This window comes from Lissotriton helveticus, chromosome 1_1 (assembly GCF_964261635.1).
Source record: "Lissotriton helveticus chromosome 1_1, aLisHel1.1, whole genome shotgun sequence".
In the NCBI taxonomy this organism is placed as follows: domain Eukaryota; kingdom Metazoa; phylum Chordata; class Amphibia; order Caudata; family Salamandridae; genus Lissotriton; species Lissotriton helveticus.
The window spans coordinates 1,666,711,953-1,666,727,133 of record NC_136057.1 but is presented as its reverse complement, the minus strand read 5'-3'; the positions used below and the strand labels follow the sequence as shown (position 1 = coordinate 1,666,727,133).

The 15,181-nt window shown below is 42.2% G+C and overlaps 1 protein-coding gene across 4 annotated transcripts in view; it reads right to left on the bottom strand.

Annotated features, from left to right (window-relative positions):
• The window catches only part of ATF1 (activating transcription factor 1), a 381,718-nt gene that overhangs the window by 200,580 nt on the left and 165,957 nt on the right, over positions 1-15,181 (bottom strand). For 2 of the 4 annotated variants that reach the window (XM_078688923.1, XM_078688926.1), the window contains exon 3: positions 11,876-11,986. In XM_078688923.1, the coding sequence (XP_078545049.1) occupies positions 11,876-11,986 (111 nt within the window). Of the gene's footprint in view, positions 1-11,860; positions 11,987-15,181 lie in introns of all 4 variants that reach the window. The other 2 variants (XM_078688922.1, XM_078688924.1) reach the window with 1 other exon arrangement.

The window sequence follows — 15,181 nt, the reverse complement described above, 5'->3', positions numbered from 1 at the left end:
GAATTGGGAAAATAATGCTTTAATTAGAGAACAATTTAAGCTGTCCCTGATACCAAGGCAAACGGAAATGAACAGACTGAAACAAGTAAGGAAAAGGAAAATGGTATCGGAACATAGAAGGGTCGAAGACTCAAATTGGGTTAAACCTCGAAAGGTTGCTCAATCGGTGACACCAGGAAATATTGGGCACTGATAGCAAAAGTTTGCAATGGGAGATCATTTTGATTCCAGACGCAGAATGGTCTACGTATATTTCCCAGCTGTATGCTTTAAATTCCGCAGTTGGATGGAATCAATATTTTGACTCTGCCCCGTCCATGGGGAGCGAATATGGAGCACCAACATGCCTTGAAACAGAGGGTTATATTAAAGGGACAAGACTCTCTAGTGCGATGGGCCCAGATGATATTCCAATAGCCATAATAAAACAGGATGGCGAAGCGTGGCAACATTTTTACATCCACTATTTGCCCATTGTTATACTCATGACATCCCACAATCCTGGAAGAGAAGTATAATTGTTCCACTTTATAAAAAGGGTCCAAAAAATTCCCCTGCCAGATTAAGATAGATCTCTCTCCTGGATGCGACTGGCACATTATTTGCGAAGAGCATCCTCACCCATCTGCAAGATTGGGCATTTGGGAATGATCTAATTCCCGTAGAACAAACAGAATTTCGTAAAAAACAGTGGTCCCTCGGATATCACCACCTTACAAACTTTAACTGACAAAATATTCAGTGAGTCGGGCATGCCATTATATGCGGCTTTTATAGATTTCTCTACAGCATTTGACCAAGTAGATCGGGGCATGTTGTGGAGAAAACTGGTCATAATGGGGATACCAGAGAATTTATTACGATTAGTTATTGCACTTCACTGCTCTACTTGGACACAGGTTTTACTAGGGGGAACAGAGCGTCTTTCGAGAAAAATAGAAACTAATAATTGGTTGAAGCAAGGGTGCCTTTTTGCCCCTCTTCCTTTTTCTATTTATATTAATGATTTGCCAAAAGAGTGGGGCTCAGCAAAGGGGATCCCCCAAAATTAGGAAATTTAAAGTTGAGCTGTCTGCTATATGCAGATGATGCCATAAGAATGGATTTAACCCGAATCGGACTTCAAAGACGCCTTGCTGAGATGATTAGGTATATAGAAGAATATTATTTAAATTAAATATTTTAAGAGTAAAATTATGATTTTTAGTCATCGAGGATGTAAAGTCAGAAAAAAGTTGCATTGGTTCTTGGGAAATGAGAAACTGGAAGTAGTAAAGTTTTATCCATATTTAGGAAAAATCTTTTCAAGCAGGTGTTCCGGCAGCAATCACATGGATCATTGTAAATGCAAGGCAATTTCACAAGCCTTTGCAGTCAATCGATTGTATACATACTGCGGGAAAAGACTTCACACACATCTTATCAGTCTATAAAATAAAGATACCACCAGCATTGAGCTATGCCTGTTAAACAATTGATGCACAACAGTGGGATACATTTGAGAAAGCAGACGGACGGATCTGGCGCCAAATATGTTAATTGAATTGCACTGCTCCTATAGCAGCGATTAGGCTTGAATTCGCGCTACTCTCCACTTATGTGCTAACTATGGCTGCATGCTTAAGATGGGGCAACGCTCTAGTAAATAGCTCCGATAATTTGTTACGGGTAGGGTTATGCAAGGATATCTTTGTCAGCATGAAAGAAAAGAGTGCTCATTTAAACGCCTTAACAATGTTCGGCTTAGATAGGGATTGTGCTGCAGTACTCTGTAAACGTGCCTTGAAAATCTGAATTAAAAAAAACAATCTATGAGGTTCCTCGCGAAAGAGATATTAAAAGGTGCGTAGAGAATAGAAATAATGATTGTATTGTGGGGAGTAGTATTTACAAAAAACCCCAACCATAGGCTTTATGTAATCTAAAACATGAAGTATGTAGAGTTATTCTGTTGCTTAGACTGAATTCATTCCCTCTACGAATCGGAACAGGAGCTTGGGGGGCATTGCGTGACAGGAAAGACTTTGTCAATTATGTAACGCTTGTATACAAGACTTAAATCATGTCTTATTTGTTTGCCCGACATTGCAATCTATATATCGATGATACCTAAAGAATTGTTTTTAAAAATATAATATTACCACAACAGAAGAGGCACGAAACTGTCTACTGGCACTCCCATCTGAACTTGTTTGTTTTACATTTCTTAGCTTTTTAAAACATTTTTTAAACATACATTAGAACAGTATTGATTGACTTACTATGTATGTTTCTGAGCACTTGCACTTTTCCAAACGTTCTTGCTGCTAGCTATCGAGTACTGTTAGTTGATCTCCTATGTATGTATCTGAGCACTTGCACTTTTCCAACCTGTCTTGCTGCTAGCTATCGAGTAATGTAAGCTGCAATATTTTTGTAGGTATCTGAGCACTTGCACATTTCCAACCTTTTTTGTAGCCAGCTATCAAGTACCGTAAGCTGAAAAAAATTTCTGTGTTGTTTTAAATATTTTTGCACGTTATTATGCTGCTGGTTATCTTGTACTGTATTGTGAATTGACAAATTCCCGCTCTCCACTACATGGTTACGCTGCTGGTTATCTTGTCTTGTAATGCGAATTGAAAAATCCCCACTTTTTATTCCATGGTTTTAATTTCGAAAGTTTTTATGATAGTTTTAGATTATAATTTTTGTAAAAGTCCCCTAAGTACCCATCAATGGTAATCTGATTGATTATGGATCAATCCTCTTGGCACCTGAAATTATATTGAATGGTTTCCATATTAACGGTTTTCCTAGTTCTTGTATGATATGCTATGATGAATTTAGTACTTTACTTTCTCTCTTTTTATGGAGTGCAATGTTGATTTTTATATGTATCTTTTTCTTTTATGTGGAAATCATAACAAATAAACTGAAACTGTGTAAAGGATATGATACGTATCCATGCGGAAAGGAACTGTTGTAGGCTTTCCCCGACAGGTGTTGTGTGATCGGGAGAATGGTGGGTTAGTCGCAGCTTGGTGGTGGTGGAGGGTTTGTTAAAACCTCCTTTAGATCTGCTTCTACTATTGTTTCTTCCACAGTATCTCCTGTAGTATCCTCTAGGAGAGGATTCTTTATTTTGTGACTTATTATAGGAGGTAGATGACTCAGTGGAGGTGGTTTTAGATCTTCCACGATATGTGGAGTGACAAAAGCTTGTGATTATGTCTAAAGGGCTCCTATTGTTTTTGTTGTTTCATCATCTTTTTTTATTTTTTCTAGGAGAGCATCCAATTGTGGATCAAAAAGATGGTCTTCATCAAATGGAAGGGCTGGTAAATTGTGTTGAACTTCTGCTTTAATAATAATAATAATAATAATAATAATAATAAAAGAGCTTATAAAGCGCCCAGTAACGCCATCTCGGCGTGTCCCCGCGCTAAGAGCTCCTAAACGATCACCACTATGAGCCTGTGTCCCTACTCAGTGTAATGTTGTGTTTTTAGCTTTGACCTAAACATCGCTTCACTGCTCTCCAGTCTCAGAGCAGGAGGGAGTTTGTTCCAATGTTGAGCTGCTTGGAAAGCAAAAGATCGTCCACCCATTCTGGCCTTCCTTATCCTAGGAATTGTCAGCAGCCCGGTACCCACCGACCGTAGGGTCCTTGTTGGTTCGTAGCGGCTGACTAAGTCCCTAAGGTAGGCAGGCGACCTGCCCCAGACAATTCGGTGACAGAAGAGGAGGCATTTTAACAGCACGCGTTTCTTCACAGGCAGCCAGTGAAGCGCATCCAGAGCCTTCTGAGAATTTGCTCTCCTGGGTCTTCTTAGCACCAGTCTAGCGGCGGAATTCTGGATAACTTGCAGGCGACCAAGGCAGCCCTCGTTGGACCCTAGGAACAAGATGTTTCCATAGTCCATCCGAGAGGTCACCAATGCCTGCGTCAGTGTCCTTCTGGCCGCTATGGGTAGGAGGTCTAAGGTTTTGTTTAGGGTCTTCAATACTCCAAAACATTTGCCCACAAGACGCCTTATGTGGCCATCACAGGAGAGGGAGGGGTTGATCCAAACTCCTAGATTCTTAGCCTCTTCACACGGTACAGGAGTAGGGCCAAGACACGAAGGCCACCACTCGGCTGACCAGCTTTTGCTTTTTCCCCCCACTACCAGCACCTCTGTCTTAGAGCCATTGAGTTTTAGGCAGTGGGAGTCCATCCACTCAGCTAGCGCCTGCATACAGGACTTAAAGTTGGTGGGGGTGTTGGTGGTGTTCTGCGATAGAGAAATCAACAACTGGGTGTCGTCGGCATATGATACCAATTCCACCCCGAATGATTGTACCACCTTCGCCAGGGAGGCCATGTAAAGATTAAAAAGAGTAGGGCTCAGAGCTGAGCCCTGCGGCACTCCCTGGTCTAGTGGCATCTCTACCGAACGACATGTCCCTTGCTGTACCTGGAAACATCTTTCTGTGAGAAACGATTGTAACCAGTACAGCGCGGGACCAGCGACCCCAGCTTCATTCAGACACCGTAGCAGGATGGAATGCGCTACGGTGTCAAAAGCCGCGCTGAGGTCGAGCATGATCAGGGCCATTGTATGTCCTGCATCCGCCCCTGCTCTTAAAGTCTCAGTAGCACGTAGGAGGGCTGTCTCAGTTGAGTAGCCTGCCCTAAATCCAGATTGTGAGGGATGAAGTAGGTTCCCGCTCTCCAGGTGCTCAATGAGCTGAGCGTTGACCACCTTCTCAGCAACTTTCGCCACATATGGCAATAAGGAAATAGGTCGGAGGTTTTCCAGCACCTCGATGCTTACATTCGGTTTTTTCCTTATTGGCAGTACTATGGCCTTTTTCCACTCCTCCGGGACTCGTTGAGTGGAAAAGGAGGTCTGTAAGACATGTCTGATATATGGTTCCAGGGCTACAAGACCCTCTGAGATGACCCAGGCCGGTGCCGGGTCGTTGGGGGAACCGGACTTCACGCTGCGACAGATCTTTATTAGCCTGTCAGCGGCAGGTACCTCGAAAGTTTGCAACGACGAGTCAGGAGCCATCGGCGAACCGCCTGCTCTAAAGTCTGTGCCCTTTCCTGGTTGTCGGGTGAAGGAGGCATAAATGGTTTGGACTTTGTTGGAGAAGAAGTTAGCAACTCTATTGCACCCCTCCACGGTAGCCCTTAGGGGGGTGTTAGAGCTGGAGACTAATGATATTTCCTTGTATATTTTGAACAGTTCGCGTGAGGAGCTCTCGGCGGCCTCAATGCGTGTCTGGAAATATTTGGCTTTAGCTCTACGCACCGCGTACTGATAGCTTCTGTGTGCTAAGCTATAAATGTTTTTACCCAGTTCGCTCGGGTTCCTTCTCCAGCTCCTTTCAAGTTTTTTACAATTAGACTTGATTTGCTGGAGTTCCGGAGTAAACCACGGGGCAGTGCGTTGTCTACCTTCTCTGGTTTTACCCTTACTCATGGGAACTATCTCATCCAGGGTGACAGTCACAAGCTGATTAAATTCATTATTGGCCTGATCACTGTTCGTGGCAAGCGGTGGTTGCGCTTTCTGGATGGCGCATATGAAGTTCTCTTGAGAATATTGTCTCCATTTACGTCTCATGACATTCTTAATCCCATTCTCAGCGGCCCTATATGGCTGGTAAGAGCATTGGAAAGGGACCAAGAAGTGGTCGGTCCAAGGGAGCTGACAGGGGGTAAGTGCCTTTATCATGTCCCAACTGGCGAAGATGGGGTCCAAACAATGACCCCTCTCATGTGTGGCAGCAACACTTAGCAAGTCCAGTTGTAATTCTTGTAGAACTAGACGGACATCCTCTGCCTCCTTCTGTAGAGGATCCTCTAGATGTAAATTCAGATCCCCCAACACCAATACTTTATTGTGTTTGATCGCAGTCTGAGTGACCCCTTCCAATAAGCTACTTCGGAAGTTGCCCAGAGAACCAGGAGGTCTGTATATTAGGATGCCCGAAATTGCCTCGTGTTGGGTCAACTTGATGTTAAATTCACCGGCTTCGCTGTTATCAATTTTTACTGGTTTTAAAGCACACTCAAAAGGGTGTTTGACAATGATGGCAATACCACCTCCCCTTCCCTTTTCTCTATCGAGTCTATGGAGGGTGTAACCTGGCGGAATTGTATTTACTATGTCTGGATCCGAATGTTCTCCCAACCAGGTTTCTGTTAAAAATAATAAATTCAGGGCCTCATCTTGTAAGAGATCCCACAGTTGGAGGGAATGTTTACTGAAGGATCTACAGTTTAGGAGCCCCCCATTAACAATAATCGCTTTAGGGTCAGGGACAACCGGCGATAAACACCTCCCATTGAATGTACAATGTGTTTAAACCCAGATACCCTTAACCAAGCATGTTGTCTCAATATAAAGTTGGTATTTATGTCTCTAGCAACTGTGTCACCAGCATCAAGGCCGTTATATTATTTGTACTGGAGATAAGTCTTCCTTCTGATTTAATTTGGTATGCCCTTATTTATGTTCTTCTGGGAGGTATTGTCAAATTTCTTCCGTCCCAGTTCACCCTATCATATTGTGATAAAAGACCGTTAAAGTTGGCAATTCTCCAATGGTTGGATGATTGTGCTGCTACCCTTTTTCCCGTTGCCAGTTGCTTAAGAGTTTGCTCATTTACGAGCAGTATCCACTACTAAAGAGACCGGTGTGAGTAATGCAATGTAATGAAAAAGCGTACTTGTATAGCGCTACTACAATCCAAGGAGCATCTTGGCGCTGATACGGACAACCAGAGATGGAAAGAACTGGTATGCTGCTACTAACAGAGCGAAATGGGGCATTCATATCTGAGTTTTACACAGTAAATCTGGTGCACTATGAATCCAAGTTTTAAGGGCCTTCCTAAACACAGACTCAGAAGAAATCTGGCGGAGCTGAGGTGGAAGTTGATTCCATGCCTTTGAGCCTATAACCGCAAGTGAATTTCCTCCCTTTGACACCAGTCTAAAAGTTGGAATAGTCAGCAGATTTTCGTTGGATGATCTTAGGCTACGGGAGGGAACATAGCGCATAAAAGCAGTCTGACGATATTGTGGACCTTGTGAGTGAAAGGCCCTGAAAGTAATGATAAGGATGGCTAATGCAGCAGAGGCAGATGATTTCCTAGGCCACATCCGTACCAGCCGAGCAGCCGCGTGCTTGACCATCTGAAGCTTGTGCATGACTACTTTGTTGGTTCCTGCATAGAGGCTGTTACAGTAGTCCAGTCTAGACGTAATCAGGGCAACAGCAACAGTTTGCCTGGCTGAGTAGGGGAGCAAGTCGAAGAATTTCTTTAGACTTTTTTTAATATGGACACATGTGCCGGCAACTGCCAGGGATTGTTGTTTGAAGGAAAGGGCGGTGTCAAATTTTATTCCCAAGTGTCTAGCTGCATGTATTGTATTAGTAGGAGGGGTTACATTTTCTGGCCACCAAAGTTTAGGCACGAAGGGGTTTTGTAGGCCAAATGGCAGGATCTCTGTTTTTTCCAAGTTACACCTCAGATGGTTGTTATTCATCCATTTGAAGGTTGCTGAGAGACATTTTCTGAGGGTTTCTTCCGCCTCAGTAGTGTTGTTTTCCATGACCAGGATGACCTGTGTATCGTCCGCATAGAGATGGTATTGATCTTGAAGGACGATATTAGCTTAATCAGGGGGGACATATATAAATTGAAAAGGGTCGGGCTCAGGCTCGATCCTTGAGGTACCCCTGATCTGAGTGCTTTTTCTTCTGAGTTAAATTGTTCTAGCATGATCACTTGGCGCCTATATTGCAAAAAATTCCTCCTAATCCACTCTAGGACATTCCCAGATGCGCCAGATGATGCAAGGCGGTCTAGAAGAATGGCATGTGAGACCGTGTCGAAGGCCACAGACAGGTCTAATAGCACCAGGACTGCTTTCTTTCCCTGATCCAAGGCTGATCGTAGGGTTTCTGCAGTATACAAAAAGGCGGATTCTGTTGAATGTTGGGCTCTGAAACCTGATGGATTAGAATGCCATACATTTGTTTCCTCTAGAAAGTTGTCTATTAACACATTTTTAAGTTAACTTACACAGGGTGGGTAGGAGCGAGATAGGTCGTAAGTTAGAGAGGGTTGTAGGATCGACTAGTTGCTTTTTCTGGAGAGGTTTTACTGCCGCAAGTTTCCATTCTGTTAGGATATTGGCTGTGAGAGGAGTTTATAATATTGGTGATAATGGGATTTACAACATCAATGAGGGCGTGTAGTAGAGTGGGAGGACAGGGGTCAAAAGGAGTACCTGATTTGATGGACAGGATGGGCATACGTGATTCCTCCAGCGTGATGGGCTGGAAGGTATTTATACAGGCAGTATCTGTGCCTGCAGAGGTTCCCTTATTTATAATGACTGGAGAAGGATCTTTTATAAGTGTCAAAACTTTTTCATCAAAATAGTCTGCTATGTTATTACAAATGCTCTGGGAGGGAGGGATCTCTTGAAGTAGGCTATTCGGATTTGTAAACAAATTAACTATTTTGAAGATCTCTTTCGGTTTGTTTTTGGTATTTTTAACAGTCTCAGTATAAAAGGTTTCTTTTGAAGCTTTGATCTACGTTCCAGCGCTCTAACTTGACCTTGCTGTTCTTTTAAGGATTGTGAAAACCATGGCGCAAAAGGTTTCTTTTTTGGAGGCCTATGTGGTGTAATTGTAGGTGCCGACTGATCTCTTAGTTCGAGCATCCAGTTCCCAAAGAGTTGGTTGTCAATTATAGGGTCACCAACCATATTGGGTCTACCCATGAGGGCTTTAGGTATGAGGTCTGGAAGCCCTATAAGTGCCTTCCAGCTAGCTTTGTCCTGTTGTTGAATTTTCTTTTTTCCCTTAACTGGGGCCCTGTCCTTTATCAGGAATTCAAAGGGAATTAATTTATGGTCGGTCCCGGTTTGCGTAATGGGAGACTTCACTTTGAGAGTATTCAAATTAGAGCAGATGCAGTCCAAGATATGGCCGGCGCTGTGTGTAGCAGACATCGAGAGTTGTTGTAGGCTATAAACGTCCATTATCTCCTTGAAGCAAATTGCTCCAGGGTCCTTATGGGAGTCAAGATGTAAATTAATATCACCTAGCAGAGTAAAGTTGCAGAACCTAAAAGCAAGGGTAGCGACCACCTCTCCAATGCTTTCTAAAAACTGGTTGTGCTGTCCCAGAGGGCGGTAAACTATTGCCCCTGCAAAGGTGAAGGAGTCATGTAGCTGAATGCAAAAGCTAATGCTTTCTGCTCCTTTCATTTCAGGTAGCTGATCTATTGTGCACCTAAGAGTGTCGCAATAGATAATTGCGAGGCCACCCCCGCGTTGCTCTGGTCTGTCTGCTCTTTGGATAAGATAACCAGGGGGGAGGGTGTTCACGATGTCTGGATTGCACCAGGCTTTCAACCATGTCTCGGTCACAAAATGGCAGTTCAGACCATAGTCAACTATAAGATCAAAACTATGAAGTGCGTGTTTGCACATTGATCTTGCATTTATAAGGCCCCCCCGTAGGCTTCTACGTGAGCCTTTTTCCAAAGGTATAGGTGCTTGTGTAAAATTAAAAGCCTTTTTACAGTTATTACAACTGATCGGTCCCTCCCATTTAGCAGCGTTTAGGGACTGATGGCATTTAGATGGAACATTATTTAAAGATAATATAAGATCCCTTGAGAGAGGCTGTTTTAGAAATGGAGAGGCAGCATTTCTAGCCCTGGGCCAGGTCCCGGCGCGGACCGCCGCAGACGGGCTTGCCTTTGGCGCGCCAGCGGCACCCCCGCTGCGCATCGGCGCTATCTACTGTGTCTTGAAACAAAAGTTGTCTTTTTGCAGGTTGTACATGTTCCTGAAGGGGCGTAATGAGGATTCTTCCTGTAACAGTGAGAATCATTAACTGTTGTTGGCGAGAATCCAGCTGCTGATGCAATTAATCAAGTACTGGCTGTACAGTTTCTGGCATATTTGCAATAGTTTTGTTTTTTCAGTTTTTACCCCAATTTATCTCCAGCAACAACTTTCGGTATCAAGTGTTTCGGTTCCAAAGACATCTTTTTTGATGCAGAGACTGTTTGCTTTTTTCTGATCCAAAGATTTTAGTTCTGAAGATGTGGTAGCATCTGATTTAGATTGTCTCTGTGCAGAAAGCCGGGTTGATTCCAATACAGAGTGTTTCGGATTGAGGACTTACGCTTTAGGCTGTTTCTCCAAAACCGAGCCTAGACATTCCGGAATCAACCAGTCTGTGCAGACTATGGTCCGTAGGCAGTGGTGGCCCAACAGCAGACTTTTGGGGTGTTGGGTGTTTGGGAGGAGGTTGACGGGGCAAATTATTCACGGATTGTTACCCTCATGTGAAGGCATCCTGTTCTGCATCCAAGTCAGAAGTGTGTTCTGGAGAGAAATTACCCTCATCTACTACCGACAGATGTGCCTCCATTTCTGTTTACGGTTCCTCTAAACCGAAAATGTCCAGCGTGTCTTCAATGCTGCGTCAAGACATTTTTAGTCTTCTGGTTTTGCAATCTCATAAAGTCTTTTTTGATTGGACCGATCTGCAGACGTCAACATTTTCTTCTTGATGATCAGGAGATAAACAGGAATTACACACCTTTTGTAAATCTGTGTGTGGATATTTTGTGTGGCACCAGAGATCTTTTGGTCGTTTTCTAAGAAAAACAGCATACGAGAATTTCCGTCCCCGAATGACGAATGGCCCTGAAGGGAGCTAGTGAATCGAGTCCTCCGGACCAGTTCAATGTTAATTTGATATTTCTCTAATTAGGGATAGATTATAGATGGAAGAGCATACCAAAGGTATTAGAAAGAATCCTAATGACTGTGTCGTCCGGAGCAATGGAGCACACAACCAAAGTCAACGCCAGAAAAAAACCAATCTAACCATGGAGTTGATGACCATGTGCACAACAAGCAAGAGGAGGAGTCACTATAACTCATGGCTCAAAAGACTTCTTTGAAGAAAAACAACTCACACACTTCCAAGCCAAACACTAGATGGCGGAATTATGCTAAGCCTATGTATCTACAGCCACAGATGCTATCAAACATTTTTGAATGGTAAATAGTATATGTTAGAAGAGAGACAAGGAAAAGTCCATATAAAACATGTAACAAAAGAGACTTGGGGCTTTGGGGGAGGGGAGTACACTCTTCAAAAACAAACAATAAAATAACAAACAAAACCAAAATCATCAACGTGTAACGGATTTTGGGGGCTTTCCCCGTAAATAAAAATAACATGAAAACATAATAAAAACAAACACTCCTGTACATGCACACAATGTAAATAGAAAAAGATGCAACAAATCAACATTAAATAAAAAGATGTTGAGGGAAGGTCAAAATTTATGAAAATTATATTGGTCAAAATACTAAACTACAAAAGAAAAACTATGCCATTATTAAAGATGTTTTTCACAAGTGACTTTTGTAAAACATGCTTTGGTAAAGGAGTGTATCACATGGAACTAATTCTAGTACTGATATATGGCCTAGCCACTTTTCTGGAAAAGGGAAACTGCTAGATTTCCAAACGCTGTGTTAAACTAAAATTGAAGACTAACTGAAATGCGACACATTTTTCACATTTTTTAGAACAATCCTACTGAACAGAAGTACTGGTTTTATAACCTTTTCATGTATGTAACAGAAAAAAAAGATGTACAAAATCGAGTGCAATTTAAATGGTTAAATTATACTTTACGTATTACCCCCGTTTCTACACCACAGGCATTATGGATATTACCTACTGAGGAATTTAAAACTCTTTACACTACTATAATGACAAAGCAGGACTACTGTGAATATAACACCTGAACCTGTGCGGTTTACAATTACCTGTAATGTTTGTACCTGTGGTGAGTGTATTACGGAGGACTGTGCTGTCTGAATGACTCCCTGGACCTGAATTTGCTCTCCTGAGCCATGTAGAGCGGTCAAAGGACCAGGACTTCTTAGAGACATCTAAAAAACAAAATTGGGAAAACAAATTCTCAGAACATAAAAATAAAATAAAAAGAATTAAAACAGCATGGCAATCGCTTTTTAGATATCATGCATGACTTTCACAAAAATCAAAGGAATGTGTTTGTAAATGAATTTCTAATGAGAAAGGGCAATTAATGGACTAGCCTAGGGAATACAAGATAGGAGAACAGTGTAAATGACTAGAAAAAAGAGCCTGTTACAGCAGTTTGCTTTTATTTGAAGAACTGGTAAATATCCTCCGCAGGAAACTGTTCTCTTTCAGGTAGAAAATAATGAGAAATAACACTAAAGTCCATGAAAAATTTTAGATATGGCGGAGTAGTATTGCACTTACACAAGTGGAAATAAATGTTACCTATTCTGATAAACAAAATGAGTGGAAGGTGGCGGCACACAGAATGTGTGATGTTCATCAAATGGATAAAGTAGACCAATGGTAGGTATTTTAGGGTGCCAGGAAATGGTCCCTTCCGGCCGGTAGGGACAGGAATTTAAACAACAGACGAAGGAGTGCAAGGGGGGCTTGCACTGTTTCCAAGGGCACTCCAGTTGGAGATAAAGCTCTAGTTTAATTGTTCTTCGCCTGAAATTATATGTCTTTATTCTGTCTTTCCATGTTTTCACTTTTCCCACTGCCATCTTTTTCCTCAGCTTAATTGTTTGTCACATTGCAAATCCTTGTCTAGTTTTTTTCCGATTTCATTCCCCTTGTCTATCATTTTTTTACTTATTTTTATTACCTTCTTGTATTTTTCTCAAGTAACAGGTATCTTTCATTCACTACAGTTGGTTTCCTACCTTTTTCCCTCTCACTTTCCTCTTACTTATACCTTTGTCATCTTTTGATTTATTCTTTGTCATGTTTACTATGATACTACTGTGTATGTATACCATTCTGAACCCATTCTAAGATGGCCGCTACTTTTGAGTTCATATGTTGTGTTAGTTCACGCACTATATTGGTGTTTATCCCAATCTGATATGTTGTTTCCATGTCACATTACACCTTTCTTTGCACTTTTTGATGTTTTTAACTCCTCGGAGTATTCACAGATACGATAGTTCTATCCACTTTTATTTCCGCCAGTCCGTTTTTTCTTTCGTGGTACCTTATTTACTTCCGCATTTCTGTTGGTCACTCACAAACCTTCGGCAACACGGCGTTTGGCGCGTCGCGTCTTTCACCCATCGGTAAGCTTCTTTTCTTCCTCACCTTCACTTGCAAGTCTGTTTCTGTCACTGGTAACACCTTTTTTAAAACCTCACCAGTCGAATCCTGAGTTTTTGATTGTTTTCTATTTCACGCACTTACAAGGGGTCTCGGATCCTTCTGGCACCAGTTCGGGTTCCTTTATCATCGTAAACACGACGATTCCTTTCTCTACCCACTTCGACAGCACGATAAGGCTTATCTTTTTCTCTTCCACTCCCAACAGAACGATACGGGTCATTTTGCGCACATTTTCCTTTTTTTCCCCATGACGTTTCTTCAGAATTGCATGTTTTCATTTTACCGATATACAATGTCTTATTTAGCTTGTGGCTGCGAGCTCCCCTTCCTGATTTCGATTCATTTACTTACAGATCCTTTGCTATCCCCTGACGAAGGGCTTCGCCCGAAATGCATAGGGATGATGCATAGATCCATGGATGTTGTTTAAACGTTTTCTTTAACGTTCAGTTTCACAAAGGAGTCACTATGATGATGTAATATGTGACCCACCAAATAAATATCTTCAAGAAAGATCACTTTGATTACGCTTGTTTGAACTACACGAAACGCACTTTGGAAACTATAATTTAGGAGCTTTATCTCCAACTGGAGTGCCCTTGGAAACAGTGCAAGCCCCCCTTGCACCTATTCTGATAAAGACATGTTCTTCCTTTGCTGCTTGGATCGGCTAAAAGTCACTCTTCAAAAGAGAACTATTATAAGTAAGCAAGGAATCACATGTAAAAAAACTAAAATAATCTGTTCATGGAACTAGTGATACCAACACAACCAATCAGTAAATAATGTATGCCCCTTATTAGTCGAGGTGTGCTTGAAGGAAAAGGGTATGTGTTACTCTGAGATCAGGAACCCTGGTGTTGTGAGCGGCTGAAGAATTCCCAGGGTTCTTCTCCCAATGTGCCCCGTGGTGGAAGTCTATGGTGCCAAGGGGAAAATGAGCCTAGACTGAAATGAGTGACCTAAAAAAAAATTAAAAGTGACATTCACAATGAAAAGGGAGTTTGACATGGTCATACATAGGCCTTGTTCCCCTGAAAACAGGAATACCTCCATCCCATTAAGATGACTAGTCCTAACAAGATCCAGGAGGTGACAGAGCTGTTTCTTAACCTTCAGGAGGCCTTAAGTTAGACAGCATGAGGAAAGGTCCTCAGGGTATACACTAGCTCTTTTCATCTCCATGACCAGGCATTCCGAAATGCTATGAAGTACTGAGAGCAATTAATTTGTCAAACTTCAGGACTCCGCTCCTTAGCAAAGACCTACACAGCTAGAGAGAGATCAGGCACAAAAACTTCAGACAACTCAAGATTGAGGTGACCACATTTTAGCAGGAAAGGGGGATTGATGGGGATGCTGGGGCATCAAAAGATCTTGGTTACTCCAGACTACAGGGACTCCATCAAACATCTAAAATCAACACCTGATTTAATTACACTTCTCTTTGGTCCAAAAATGACACTCCTTAACACCTTAATTGTGGCTACTTTCCAGATAATAACATCCAACTGAATCCTCCGGTTCCTACTATCATTTTTCAATGATGGAACCCCATCTGCCAGATCCACAGAACAGAAAATACAATTGCAGACTCCGAACAAACAGTATCAAGCCTCAAACTCTTCAGCTCTTGTAGTAGACGTTTGAAACAGCAGCATCAAAATGTAGCAGATCAACAGCATCCCAGAAGAAATCACCAAACCATCAAGCACACTGAACACAGACCATGAACTACACCAGAATATAACACAACCTAAGTCTGTCTTATTGCTGTCTATATACCCTCCCTCACTCTGCCTCCACTGATCCAGCCCAGGCCTTGCTAAGGCGAGTCAGATTTAATCAGGACAAACTATTTTTAGGGCCTACTAGCCAGATCTAATGAGAGAGCTCGAGCTGGCATAGAGCAGGCGTTTTGTTCATTGAGAAAGTGAATA